At 39.5% G+C, this 14,443-nt stretch overlaps 1 protein-coding gene across 3 annotated transcripts in view; it reads left to right on the top strand.

Annotated features, from left to right (window-relative positions):
- Positions 1 to 14,443, top strand: part of GRM7 (glutamate metabotropic receptor 7) — an 899,252-nt gene that overhangs the window by 422,241 nt on the left and 462,568 nt on the right. For all 3 annotated transcript variants that reach the window (XM_003785475.2, XM_003785474.2, XM_023510686.1), the window contains exon 3: positions 13,505 to 13,646. In XM_003785475.2, the coding sequence (XP_003785523.1) occupies positions 13,505 to 13,646 (142 nt within the window). The remainder of the gene's footprint in view (positions 1 to 13,504; positions 13,647 to 14,443) is intronic.

Below are 14,443 nucleotides of genomic sequence, written 5' to 3'. Positions count from 1 at the left end.
AGATAACACTTCTCCAATAGAAGATCAATACATTGGAAGGTGGAGAAATCTGCTTCAAATGTCTTATTCTAGCCAATGCATTTGGAAAACTCAATGAACTTTTTGCCATCTACAGTCCTCAATATAATCCATCTTCTGGGACTTGGGAAGCACTCATAAAGAGCTTTGGACACGGAGCTGACAATGTGATGTGAACTAACAACCTGCATTTACCTTTCGTGGCTGACATATATGCTGGGAGAAAGCTTTAAATATCACAGTCTTTAGCGAGGAAGGGAAATAATTTTGTCTGGGCTTTCTGAAAAATGGTGAGGATGACATCCTCCTAAAACCATTCAATGCTGCTCTGTTTCTTTGGTTTGGGACATACACAGTGATAAATGGCACTTAGTGATTTGTGTACCCTTGCAAGTGTTAAGAGAGGTAAGGGTTTGCTGCAGGGCTGATGTATCTTAGCAGAGACACTGGAGCAAGAAGGAAGAGAGGTGCAGAAACATGATGCCCACAAGTAGCAGAATTCTTAAAGCTCAGTTTCTCTTTTAGCAAGAAGAGGCCACTTACTCAATGAAAGCTAATCATACTATATAAGTCTAATTTTGATATGCAATGTGGCAAATTGTTATCCAAGTGGATAGTATCATCTTATGAAAGTAATGTTTTCTTTGTGTTTCTTTACAACATTCAATTCTCTGTCCTTAAACATTTCACTTACCATACAGAACAACCCTAGAGATCAGAATATAAATTATCCCCATTCCTGTTGACAGGGTAAAGAGTCAATCCTTCTTCTCTAAGGATATACAAAGGGCTATGCATTTGTTTGTGGGGATGAGTTGAGGTAAAATATCTGGCACTGATTCCCAAAATGAAAAGATGATTATAGCACAGAAGAGTTAAAAATGGTCATCATTCAGAACTTGATAGCCTAGAAGACCACAAAGTCATGACAAGCATTCAATTTATTTTGTTTTATTGATTCATTGGGAGAAGTGTGATACAGGAAAGAGTGAGGTGGGATGAGTGAGGGGGTGAAGGAAATCTCACTAGAATTCATAAAAGCTGGTAGGAAAATAGCTCCAGACTGAGAGTCAGGTGGAAAAATCAACTTAATTCGCAGGCTTCAATCACCTCATCTCATCTCGTAGACCAATACCCCCTTCTTCTGCCCATCTCTTATATTACTTGGTGGTGTTCAAAGAACAATGGAGGTATTAAAAATGCTCTGGAATCAATAAAATCTGTTACTTGGGGTGAAAATGTGGCTGTAGCAAAAGAACCAATGAGGAATGACATAGGACACTTAGTAGTAGATTCATGGAAAATTGTACTGCATGAATGAATTTAAAATGACTGTAGTTTAGGGCAGTGCCTGTGGCTCAAAGGACTAGGGCACTGGTCCCATATACTGGAGATTTTGGGTTCAAACCTGGCCCTGGCCAAAAACAGAAAAAATAAAATTACTGTAGTTTACTACTGCAAGAAATGTACACACAAATTACTAAAAAAATTCACATAGGTAAGAGTATATCCTCATACTCACTGCTCTAGAATGCAACGAAGTAGTTTTAATTTATTTAGATGCCTGCCCTAAACTCCCATTGAATTTGGAGTTCTACACATGGATCCTCCACAGACATGCTAGATCTTACCCCTTAGTTTTCAAGATTTAAAATTAATGATGAAATATACCTACTTGCTCTGCTTCCCCACATGTATATCGAGGTGAGAAGTGAGTAAGTGAAAACAGTAGTTTGCAAACACTAGCCAGGGTGAGGCTCATAAACCGACCTCTTCTTGCTGCCCAGGGGTGCATAGTGGGCTAGGAGCTGCTTGGAGACAAGCAGCAATTGATCCTGAGTGCCAAGGCTGCTCCAGCCAAAGGGAAAACCAGTGACTGTAAAAAGCTGACCAATTTCTCAGTTCTTGCTCAGGGACAGGAACAGCTTCCCTTCTGAAGGCGACTTGATTTCCTGGCACATTGTTGATTGACCCACTCATGACCTGCCAAGACACCAGCTGTTGATAAGAACCTGGTGTATCACATTGGGACTTGTGTTGTGAGCAAAGCTGAGATCATTGGCAGAGGCCATGGCCGTCCTGAAAGAGAATTAAAAAGAAAAATTGTCTTGTTAGTATACAGGGTGGTCATAAAGTTTGTGTGCAATTTAACATAGACAACTATTTTAAATTGCACACTAACTTTCTGGCCACATATATATCCCTGTGTGAATGAGATGTTTGATTTTATATTGATTTTATATTGATTTCTATGTCCCCTGTAACTAAGAAAGTGCTGAAACATAGCACTTACTTAGTTTTTTCTTTCCTGTTTTAGTGCCTAGACTTTCACAATTGCTCCAAGGCAGGGACAGTGGGTTTGGAGGCCAGGGGAGGGGAGAGACAGTTTTTGGAATGTAAATTTAGGACTTTTAAAAAAGGTGTGCACAGCTTCTGATACATTTATAACTAGACTTAACCTAATTTTTTACCTGTCCCCCTGGGTAGAGTGCTGTGGCATCACAGCTCACAGCAACCTCCAACTCCTGGGCTGAAGTGAGTCTCCTGCCTCAGCCTCCCAAGTAGCTGGGACCACAGGCGCCCACCACAATGCCCGACTATTTTTTGGTTGCAGCCATCATTGTTTGGCGGGCCCAGGCTGGATTCGAACCCGCCACTTTAGGTGTATGTAGCTGGTGCCTTAGCCACTTGAGCCACAGGTGCTGAGCCAGACCACTTGAATTTCTTTGGTATTGGTGAATTAGACTAACCATGACTCAGATATTTTATATCTCTAATCTAGTATTTTTTCTTTTTATGCTAAACATGGAAAATCCTGGTTTTGTGTGAATGTGTCACGTTGGATGTGAGAAATAGAAATTGCCAATTAATGTGCTCTTCCTTTTCTGCAGAAATTCTAAGAAACTGTAAGATCCTCCATTTTTTAACATAGTTTTAGAGAACAACTGTTAAGTCTATTCAGAGCAGTTTAATATAGATGATCAACTTAACACTTCAAAGACCTAAAGGTTCTTAAGATTCCATCTCATGTAGAATACTGTATATTAATTATTTTGCATGAGATATTTTACAAATACCTTACCTCATCCTGTGTGTAATCAATAATAACGTATTATTTTAGGGTAAAAAGACACAGAATATCAATATAAAAATATATTTAAGCCCTTTAAATTCTCATGTCCTTTTTCTTTAGTTCCTGAATCAACATCTTATTATTGGAGGTACTGCTGAATAAAAATAAATTGTAAAGACTTGGAAAAAAAGAGTAAATATTATAAAATGAATACATGGATGCCAAAGTGGCACAAAATAAAAGTAACTTATAGACTATATCACAAACTGAGGAAGAATCAGATCAGGAATCAGACAAGCTTCATTTTAGCTTTAGCGCTGGTGCTGAGTGGGTCACTTTCCCTTTGTGGACCAGTTTTACCATCTGTAACGTGGAAGGACTGGACGGAAGTGTTCTTTTAATTCCCATGTTCTAAAGAAAGCCAGTTAGATTATGCACAAGCACAGTTAGATTATTCTCCCCAAGACTGCGTTCCACCTCAGCGTGACCCAAAGTATGCAAATTTGTCTCAGGAAAAAAAAAAAAAAGATGATACCACTGAAATTCCTGAAGGCATGTTACTGAGATCTGCTGTCCGGCGTTCCTTGGCTGAAAGACGAGATGGACTAACTTCTTTTTAGCAAGTACGGATAGTGCATGCATTCTGCTCAGAATGGGAGAGGTGATCCTCATCCCCAGGTTGTAAGTAGAGTTTCTTGTCTGGACCTAGAGTTTCATGGGGTTTGTTTTACAAAAATGTCGTGCAATTTAGCTCCCACAGCACCAGCCTAAACTCTCCTCTTTATGATACTTGGTTTCAAGCCGAGCTCATCTTCCCGTGAACCCCCAAAGTGCTACCTACATTCTGGCCGAGTGTTTGTTTCCTTGGAGCATTCATCTGTCCTTCCTTCCCACTTTCCTTCTTTCTCTCTCCCCTTGTAATCCAAAAAGGGATACCGTCGTGTCAGAGATGATGCAGGAAGTTAGCGGCTAAGGAAGATCAGGAATGGTGAACTCGTATCTCTCAGGCTTCCAACAAATGTGCCTCTGTCACCAAAATCTTTGCCCACTCCCCTCCAAACTCAAGTTCTGTTTACAGTTTCAGTCACGGCTCAGCCACTCCCTCTTCTGCAACCTCCCCACTGCCAAGACGATCCCTGGGGTCTCTCTTGAGCACTGTCATTTTCTTGCCTTTTCTCTCCCCCATTTGGGAATTTTCTCTCCCTTCTATACTGATCTTGAGGTTCTCTGAAGGCAGAGATCATTGAGGACTGGTTCAAGTTCACATAGCAGCGAAGGGACCACTGCTAGGTGACACAGAAGAAGATGTTTCACTTTTTCCGCTATCAGGAAGTAGGCGGTTGCTGACACTGTTGTACCGTTTAATGGTGTGTGACGCCAGGACTCTAGTTCCTTCTGTTTTTATAGTTTCAGCGAGTTGGTTTTCATTCTTTCGTTTGTGGCCTAGTGGTGCCCAGAGGACAGCAGTAGCTACAGCCGTGAAAACATACAGGAGGCCACAGCAGAAGCCCTACCAGTTTCTCTCCAGCTCTCATGATCTTTTATTTTTCCCAAGAGAGCAAAAGTTTTCCCAGAACTGTCTCTAGCAAATTTCTGTCTGTCTCTTGGGCCGCACCATCATTTCTACTTGAAAAGAGGCTGGGAGATTTGGGACACGGCATTGACCCCTATGGCTGTGAACAGTGGTCGGCTGTTGCTTGGACTGTTCACCTCACCACCCTAAGCAGGAATGGGCGAAAATGGGAGGGGAATGGCGGGTTAAACCAGCTCACTCGAGATGACCTTGACATTTCAAATTTGAGTCCTCTCTTCCCTCCATGAAGTATCCTTCTATCCACCAACATACCATGTGAGTTTGAAGTTCTTCTGTAAAACCTTTGATGATTCCTCTAACCAGACACGTTGCATCTGTCTTTAACCCCTTGAATACCATGCAGCTTCCTCTCTTCTTAATTTATAAAGTATTTGAGCACTATCTTGCCATTTTTGTTTTTGTTTTTCACTCTGTTGCCCCAGGGTAGAGTATCATGGGTGATCCTCCTGCCCAGATTAATATCTGAGACCCTAAAATTCTTTCCCCTTCCTCAATGGCTTCTATCTCCCCAAGCCACTGACCGTGGGCATTCTTCATCAGCTCTAAGGTGCCATGGAGGGGGCCGTCTGCTGAGCAGGGGCTCTCCAGTTCTAACATGTGTGGTGACTCCTCCTTCGAGGTACATGTTTGCTCGTCACAGAAGTGTGAATGAATTTGGCAATTTCAGCACCAATTGGCACTATTGAACTCCAATTCAGTTTTCACATGTCAGAGGAGAATGTAGTGTGCTGAGGTATCAATTGAAAAAGAGATATTAAAGAGATATTGAGGCATTATTGAAAAATAAAGTAACTGATACTGAAACATCAGATGTATGTGTGTGTGAGGCGGTGCCTTGGTGTATACCATTCAATTCCTTGATTATAGACCAGCAATTTTCAACCTGGGTGCTATGGAACACTGGGGTGCCACACGGGGATCTTAGGTATGCCATGAACATTTTTAAAGATCATTAATTAAATTTTTTCAAAGGAAGTTCAAAGCACAGTAAGTCTGTTCTTTGTTTACTCTTTTCTTTTTGTCTGATCAACATAATTTAGTCATGCCGCAGAAGTTTAACTGTAGGTTCGAGTGTGTCATGAGATAAAGGTTGTACACACTGTTACAGACACATGTGGCCAACATTATTATCTCATAGTTACACCCTGGGTCTGAACTGAATGCCTTCCTTGAGGTCATCTACCTACAGTGCATGGTATAAGAGAATTTTTAAATTTGCCATATCGTCTAAAGGATCCCAGGCAAATGAACTATGTTTTCCAATAAACAGGCCCTTCTCCATCCCCATGTTAACAGCCAGTCTCTCTCTTCTGTGGAGTGGTTTGATGTCGCTGGCCAGTGGGCAGTGCTCTGCAAGAGGGGGCGAGCATCTAGGTTCCTCAGTGGCAACATCCCACACACCAGTTGTCCCTATGAGCTCCATCCCCAAGCAGAACGCCCCTCCACGCGCCTAATGGAGTCTGCTCTAATTTGCTTAATCACTCAGCTGTAATTGAATCCTGATGGGAAGCTGGGTTTCCATCCAGAATTATCCCCTTCCCTGGCTGAGAAGGCAGTGACATGGCCATTTCTTCTTCCAGGCAGCCCCCGGCCAGTCTGCAGACGGTCTCGCCCCTACGTCCTCCACAGTGCATGGAGGAGGTGTCATGCCACTGAGGCTGTGTTGCCACTGCCCAGGGACCCTTCTGTTCCCCTCTCTGCATCATTGTAAGCTTTCAAACAAAGCAGGAGGGTACAGTACTTCTTTCCTTTTCCCTGTGTCACCTTCCTGATTACTCCCTTAAAAAGTTTGGCTGGGCTGTTAAGGTACGAATCCCACCTGGGCTGGCTACAATCAAATGTAGACAGTAAAGGGAATATTTCCCAAAATCTGGCCACCTGCAGCTACTTCCCCCACAGCAGGGCGGTCCTCCAGCCAACAGCATCAGCTCACCTGGAGCTTGGTAGAATGGCCGCTTCACAGGACTCACCCAAACCTGCTGAATCAGAATCTCTAGGAGTGGGGACCAGCAATGTGTGTTTACAAGCTCTGCCTGTAAGTGTGAATATTTTTTTTTTCTACTGTCAAGTTGAAGAATTATTTGTATGTTCTGAATACACTGTTGTTTTTTTTTTTTTACCTGAGCCTCTGGCTGTGTTTGCATTTTCTTACTGCTGTCTTTAACAGAAGTTTAACAATTTTAAAACATCCAATTTATCAGTCTTTCCTGTATAAACTGTGCTTTTGATGTGATTTCCAAAAACTCATTGCCCAACTGGAGATGATATAGATTTCCCCTTGTTTTCTTCTGAACATTTTTAGTTGTGTAATTTATACTTGGGCCTATCATTGAGTTAGAGTTTTGTGTGTAAGGGAGAAGCCAGATTTATTATTTTTGCATATGTATATCTAATCGTTTCAGCACCTTTTATTAAAAATACTGCCTGTTTTCCTTTGATTGCCTCAGCACCTTTGTTAACAATCAATTAATTATATTTGTGCTGGTCTATTTCTGGGCTTTCATTTTATTCTGTTGACCTGAGTCCTTTTTGCCAATACTATATTGTCATGATGCTCATAGCTAGAATTTGAGTAACGTGAGTCTCTAATTTTGTTCTTTTTCAGAATTCTTTTGATTATTCTATCTCCATCACCTTTCTACATAAATGTTGGAATGAGCTCTTGAAATCTATCTTGGAAATAATCTCAAAAAGCTTGTTGAGATTTTAATTTAGATTGCATTGAAACTATAGGTGAAATTGAGGAGATTTTATTTCAATTTAAAATTATCATTTTTTTTTTTTTTTGACACGGAGTCTCACTATATCACCCTTAGTAGAGAGCTGTGGCTTCATAGCTCACAGCAACCTCAAACTCTTGGGCTCAAGCGATTCTCTTGCCTCAGCCTCCCAAGTAGCTGGGACTACAGGTGCCCACCACAACACCGGGCTATTTTTTTGTTGCCATTGTCATTGTTGTTTAGCTGACCCAGGCTGGGTTTGAACCCACCAGCCTCAGTGTGTGTGACTGGCGCCCTACCCACTGAGTTATGGGGTTATGGGCTCCACCTAAAAACATTCCTTATAGTCATGTTTCATAATTTTCAGCACACAATCCATACATATTTTGTTACATAATGACTACTTTTTTTGGTGGTATCATTAATGGCATTATTTTTAATTCAAAATTTCACTAGTTACTTGAGGAATTTCCATTCTGTTTTCCATAGAGTTGATACACATTTGCAGTCCCAACAGTATATAAGCGTCCCTTTCTCTCTACAGCTACGGCAGCATCTATTGTTTTTGGACTTTTTTTCTTTAATTTCAGATGAATATGAGGATGGAAACGATAAGGTTACAATGTTTGCGTTTGTTAGGTAAAGTCCCTGTTGTAGTTGGGTCCCACACCCAGGATGTGTGACTTCTATCCTCACATTGATACTTATACCCTCACCTTTTAGGTGAGAGCACAAGGCTCCCCGCCCCCCTCTCTTCCTCCCACTGCCTCCCTTTCCATTCTCTTCTTTCCTCCCCACTCCTCGGTACTTGAATCCAGTTTTTCTCTTGTGTGGGCAAGTATTAGTTTGGCTACTGGCTTCATATTAGTACTGAGCATGTTGAACACTTTTCAATTCTTGTGATACTTTAATAAGAAGAATGTTTTTCAAGTCCATCCAGTGTTTGGGGGCCTTAAGATAAATGCCATTCTAACTGGGGTAAGGTGATAGCTCATTGTAGTTTTAATGTGCATTTTCCTGATGATTGGTGACCTTGAGCATTTTTTCATTTGTTTACTGGCCATTTGTTTTCTTTAAGGAAGTTTCTGTTCATGTCTTGCCTACTTTTTAAAATGGCTGTTTGTTTGTTTGTTCTTACTTATTTGCTAAATCGATCCTGCCTTCCTTTTTTTCTTAATTTCTTTCCTCCCTCAGTCACCCTGGGATTGAGTGCTCTGGCATAATAGCTTGCAGCAACCTCAAACTCTTAGGCTCAAGAAATCCTCTTATCTCATCCTTCTGAGTACCTGGGACTACAAGTCTCTGCCCACACACCTGGCTAGTTTTTCTATTTGTAGAGACAGGGTGTCTCTTTGCTCAACTCCTGAGCTTAAGCAGTCTGCCAACCTCAGCCTCCCAGAGTGATAGTATTACAGGCGTGAACCACCACACCTGACTGATTTGCTAAGTTCTTTGTAAATTGTGGTTACTAGCCATTTATCAGATGTGTGTCTGGGAAATATTTTCTCCCATTCTGTAGGTTGCCTATTTGCTCTGTTGATTATTTCTTTAGCTGTGCAGAAGCTTTTTAATTTAGTCAACTCACGCTTATTTTTGTTGTTGCCAAAATCACCATTAAGGTCTTTTCATAAATTCTTTGCTTAGGCCAATATTTAGACGAGTTTACCTACATTTTCTTCTAGAATTCTTATGTTTTTATTCTTTATACCTAAGTCTTTTATGCATCTTGAATTAATTTTTGTGGATAGTGAGAGGTGGGAGTCAGTCTCATTTTTCTTCATGTGGCCATCCAATTTTGCAAGCACCATTTATTGAATAAGCCTTCTTTCCCTGGTAGTACCACCATTCAATTCAGCAATCCCACTAGTGGGTATTTGCCCAAAGAAAAAGTCTTTTTGTCAAAGACACCTGAACTCGAATGTTTATTACAGCAAAATTCACAATTGCAAAGATGTGGAATCAACCCAATTGCCCATCAGTTCATGAATGGATTAATAAAATGTGGTATCTGTAAACGATGAAGTATTTATTACTCAGTCATAGTGATTCAAGAGTGGAAAAAACAAACACCATTTGTACTCACTATTAATTTGGAACTGAGCGCACGTGTGCACAGAGGGAAGTAAAACTCAGTGAAAATCAATCAGCATGAAAAGAGGAAGAACAGAAACCTACCTAAGGGGCACTGCAAACACCAGTTGGGTGACAGGAATACCTTTAGCTGGGACTTCAGCATTAGAAAAGTGATCTATGTAACCTAAAATGTTTGTACCTCCCTTAATATTTTGTAGATTCCAGTAGTTTCTTGCTGATAGATGATTAGCTTATTGAGTTCATATCCTGCAACCTTGCTGGGGTCTCTTATTCTAGGTGATTTTTTGCAGTTTTGTTAGAAGGGCCTCAATCATGTCATCTGCACATAGAGGTGGTTTTATTTTTTCCTTTGAAACCCATGTGCTTTGGGGGTTTTTCTTCCCCTTCATTTTTTGGCAAGGACACTCAGTACGATGTTGACTAGGAGAGGGCAACCTTGCCTGGTCCCGTTCTCTTACTATTAAGCATAGGTAATAGCTGTTTGTAGATGTTTGTTAGGCTAAATACTCTTCTTTAAGTTTGCTTGGTTTACCTTTTTTTAAATCATAAATAAACATTGAATTTCATTAAGTGCTTTTCCTGCATGTATTGAAGTTATGTTGGTTTTTTTTTTTTTTTCCTTATTTTTGGGCAATATGTAATTATAAGGATTGATTCTCAAATGAGTCAGCCTGGCATTCCTTGGATAAAACCCACTTGATCATGATGTATTATCATTTTTTTATGTATTTCTAGATTTGTTTTGTTAATATATTTTTTAAAACTTCCACAAGTGTGCTCACAAGCAATGTTGTCTCTACTTTCTCTCACTTTTTAACCCTTTATGGCAACCAGGATATTGACATTGATACTGAAAAGGTACAGACATTGCATCACCACAAGTATCCCTCACATTGCCCTTTATAGCTATGTCCACATCTCTTTCCCCTCTACCCTAATCCTTTATCTCTACCTGCCTTCCTTAATGGAAAGTACTGTTTCCCATTTGTATAGTTCTGTCAATTCAAGAATGTTATATAAATGGGATCCTATAGTATACCAGCCTTAGGGATTGGCTTCTTTTAGTCAGCATTATTCTCTAAAGAGACACTAAAGTTGTTGTGTCATCAATAGTTCCTGCTTTTTGATTGCTGAGTAAGTTTCCATGACATGGATATGCTAGTTTGTTTAGCTATTCACTTACTGAAGGATGTCTGTGTTGTTTTCAGTTTGGGACTTTCATGAATAAGTTTGCTATTAAACGTTCATATATACGTTTTAGCATGAACAGAAACCTTCATTTCTCTGAGATAAATACCCAGGAGAGCCAGACATAGTGGCACATGCCTTTGGTTCCAGCTACTTAAAACCCTGAGACAGGAGGATTCTTTGAGCCCAGGAATTTGAGACCCACCTGGGCAACATAGTGAGACCCCTGTCTCAAAGAAGAAAATCTGGGAGTAAATTGCTGGGCTGCCAGGTACTTTCATGTTTAGTTTTTTAAAAACTATCAAACTGTTTCTTCGAGTAGCTGTACTAATTTACATTCCCACCAGCAATGTAGGAGTGATCCAGTTTCTCTTCATCCTTGTCAGCATTTGGTACTGCCACGATTTTTTATTGTAGCCATTCTGATCGGTGTGCAGCAATATTTCATGGTGTTTTATATTTGCATTTTCTTAATGGCTAATGATTTTTAATACCTTTTTATGAGATCACTTGTCATCCGTATATCCTTGTTAGTCTTTGTGTCTTTTGCTTATTTTCTGATTAAATTTTTATTGAGTTTTTTTAAATGATTGAGTTATTTATATAATATAAATAATAATCCTTTCTTGGATACATGATTTACAAATATTTTCTCCCAATCTGCCTAAATTCTATTTATGAGAATTTTAATGAATTCTAATTTCTCAGTTTTTTTTTTTTTCTTGGTCATTTATTTGGTACCAAGTCTAAGAAAACTCTTTACCTAACTCTAAACCCCCCAAATTATCTCCCATTTGTATGAGAGTTTGGTAGTTTTATATTTTTCTATAACTCATTTTGAGTTAATTTTCATACAATGTCTGAGACTTAAGTTGAGGTTTACTTTTTGCTGGTAGATGTCCAGTTACTTTAGCTTCATCATTTTGGAAAGGATATTTTTCTTCTTTGAATGTCTTACTGCTTGGTCAAAAACAATTTTTTGCCATCCATATTTATCAATTTTTTTTTATCAATTTTTCTTTTCTAAAAAGCAGCTGGGCATTTTATTTTTTTAAGTCTCTCTGTGTTGCCCATGTGGGCCTCAAACTCTTGGGCTCAAGTGATCCTCTTTAGTGGCTCAATCTACAGCTAATAAAACAGCTGTTGATCTTATTTTTCTCTGCTATTTTTTCAATTTTCAAGTTCAGTGCATTTTTTGCTTTAACTGTTATTATGTTCTATTATTCTGCTTTTGGAGTATTTGTTCAGCTTTCTTCTTTTCTTAAAGTGAAAGATTCATTTTAGACGTATCTTATTTTCTAATATAAGCACATAATACTATAATTTCCATTTAAATATTGTTTTAGCTGTAACCTATAACTTTTGGTATGTTGTAGTTTCATATAAATTAGTTCAAAATAATTTTACGTTTACCGTGACACTTCTTTTTTGACACATGGGTTATCAGGAGTGTGTTGTTTAATTTTCAACTGTTTGAAAATTTTCCTGTTATTCTTCTGTTATTGATTTCTACTTTGATTCTGTTATAGTCTGAGAACATACTTCGTGTGACTTCTATGTTTCAAATGTATTGCTTTTTTTTTCTTTATGGCTCCATAAACATGGCCTAACATAATAAATTTTCCATTCGAACTTGAGAAGAGCACATGCTCTTCTGTGGTTGTGTGGATTTTTCTCTAAATGTCAATGAGGTCAAGTTAGTCGGTTGACCTATAGCTTGAGGGAGGAGCACAGGTGATTTCATGCACACTACAGGCTGAGAGCCACTTATACACAGCTAACACTAATTGGAATTAATGCATAACGAAGGATCCATTTTATTTTTATTTGCTTGTGAACACCTAGTATCATCTATCAAGTTATGTATGTTCTAGGTGTAACCTTATTGATAACATGCATCTTCCAAACACATTACAAATAGCACAAGGTTCTCCACTTGTCTCTGCCCCTAGGTCTCCCCCCACCCCCGACCTGTAGCATCCTTCCTTCCTCACATATCAGACTTTTTCTAAATGTGCTGTGTACATGTGTACATCCAGGAGCAACTACGAAGCAATCGCTTAGTAAAGTGCATATTTCCCTATCTTGAAATTCATAAAGTCAGTTATTACCATAATGGCTTTGACAGATCTGCAGTAAACAAATCTATTAATCTTTTCCCAAATCTAAGATGAGTGATAACTAAGTACTTTTTAAGAATTTGTAGAGGATCAAATAGCACCCATCAAACTCTTAGTAATGTCTCAAGGACATAGTGTGTGGTCAATAAGTTTGTTACCATGATGTATAATAATTGTTGTGTTTATTCATTTCTGATTTACTCCACTGGAGCTCAGATTTAAAAGTCAATATGAGTACAAAAGAAAAAAATAAATTTCTGGGAAGGCAAACACCAGAAAAGTCACAGAGAGGAAGGAACATGAGCTTCATGTGTTCTGGTTATTGTTGTAGTTTACTTACTGTAGTGTCAGTGTAGAATATTGAATTCCTTTTAAAGACCTCCTTCAGCCAACCCACTTTGTCTGCCAGCCTAAACCTATCTCCCCAGAATCAATATCTTTGGTATTTCTGGGCATCATTAGACATTTATAAGTGCATTGTGGCACACCATGTGACATGTACTGAGTCCTCGCGGCAGCTCTGGGCTCAGCATCATGTCCTATGCTGCCCCCTAGCGCGAGCACCAGGGAAGGGCTCTTCACTCAGCATCTAGACCTCCGCCCCGCCCCCCCCACCCCCGTCCCCAGCTCCTTGTCCCAGCTCCTTTGATATCTCTGTGGGAACTTTATTGACACTCTGCTTTCTTTTCTTAAACAGGTGGGCTCTGCATTGCCCAGTCCGTGAGAATCCCCCAAGAGCGCAAAGACAGAACCATTGACTTTGATAGAATTATCAAACAGCTCCTGGACACCCCCAACTCCAGGGCCGTCGTGATTTTTGCCAACGATGAGGATATAAAGTAAGAATGACTGGTCAAATTGGTGAATGTGCATGTTGCAACGTTAGGAACCGGAAAGATCAGGATGCTGGCAGAGAAAGGGGGAATGACAAGATAGGAGCACGTCTATAATTACACCGTAGCAAAGTCAGTGCTTTCCTTCCACCCCCAACACGCATAGTTACAGCCAAGCATCAGAGTCCCATCATGGTGCCTTGTGTTTTCCCTCTTTTAGCAAATAAACATATTAAGTTATCTGGAGAAGAAAATAAAAAAAAACCTGTATGCAAATACAACAGACTTTCATTTGAAGAATTGCTCTCTCAATGTAAAAGAAAATCAGTTCTGTCTTTATTGCTACTAACTTAAACTTAGCATGTCCAAAACAAAACTGGTCACATCTCCACATTCTCAATCCATTTTTTTCCAGTTTCCCTTAACTTGATCCCCCTGGGTCTCAGAGATCTGCTTGTAATCTTGACTTTCCTTTTTTTCCCCTAGTTTCTCATCTTCTTGGCCAAAACTAAATAGAGGGCCAAACTTGGACGTGGTTTCAAAACATAAATGTCTCCTACTTTCTTTTCTGACTACTATCAACCTGGTCCAGAATCGTTATTTTTTTTTCTTTTCAGAGCAAACAGTAATCACACCTAATGAAAAAGTAAAAAAAAAATAAATAAACATATGAATATTTATAAAAAAAAATCTAAGCTAAAAAAAAATTCACTCTGTCCCCTAGCTAACAAATCCTCTTCTCCAGGTGCAAAGGGTAGTTCCTAGCGATATCTGCATACGTGCTACACCTGTGAGAGTAATGT

Source organism: Otolemur garnettii, unplaced genomic scaffold, assembly GCF_000181295.1.
Source record: "Otolemur garnettii isolate 467f Iridium unplaced genomic scaffold, OtoGar3 scaffold00015, whole genome shotgun sequence".
Lineage (NCBI taxonomy): Eukaryota > Metazoa > Chordata > Mammalia > Primates > Galagidae > Otolemur > Otolemur garnettii.
Note: the sequence above shows the minus strand (reverse complement) of the source record. Positions and strands in the feature narration are given on the sequence as shown.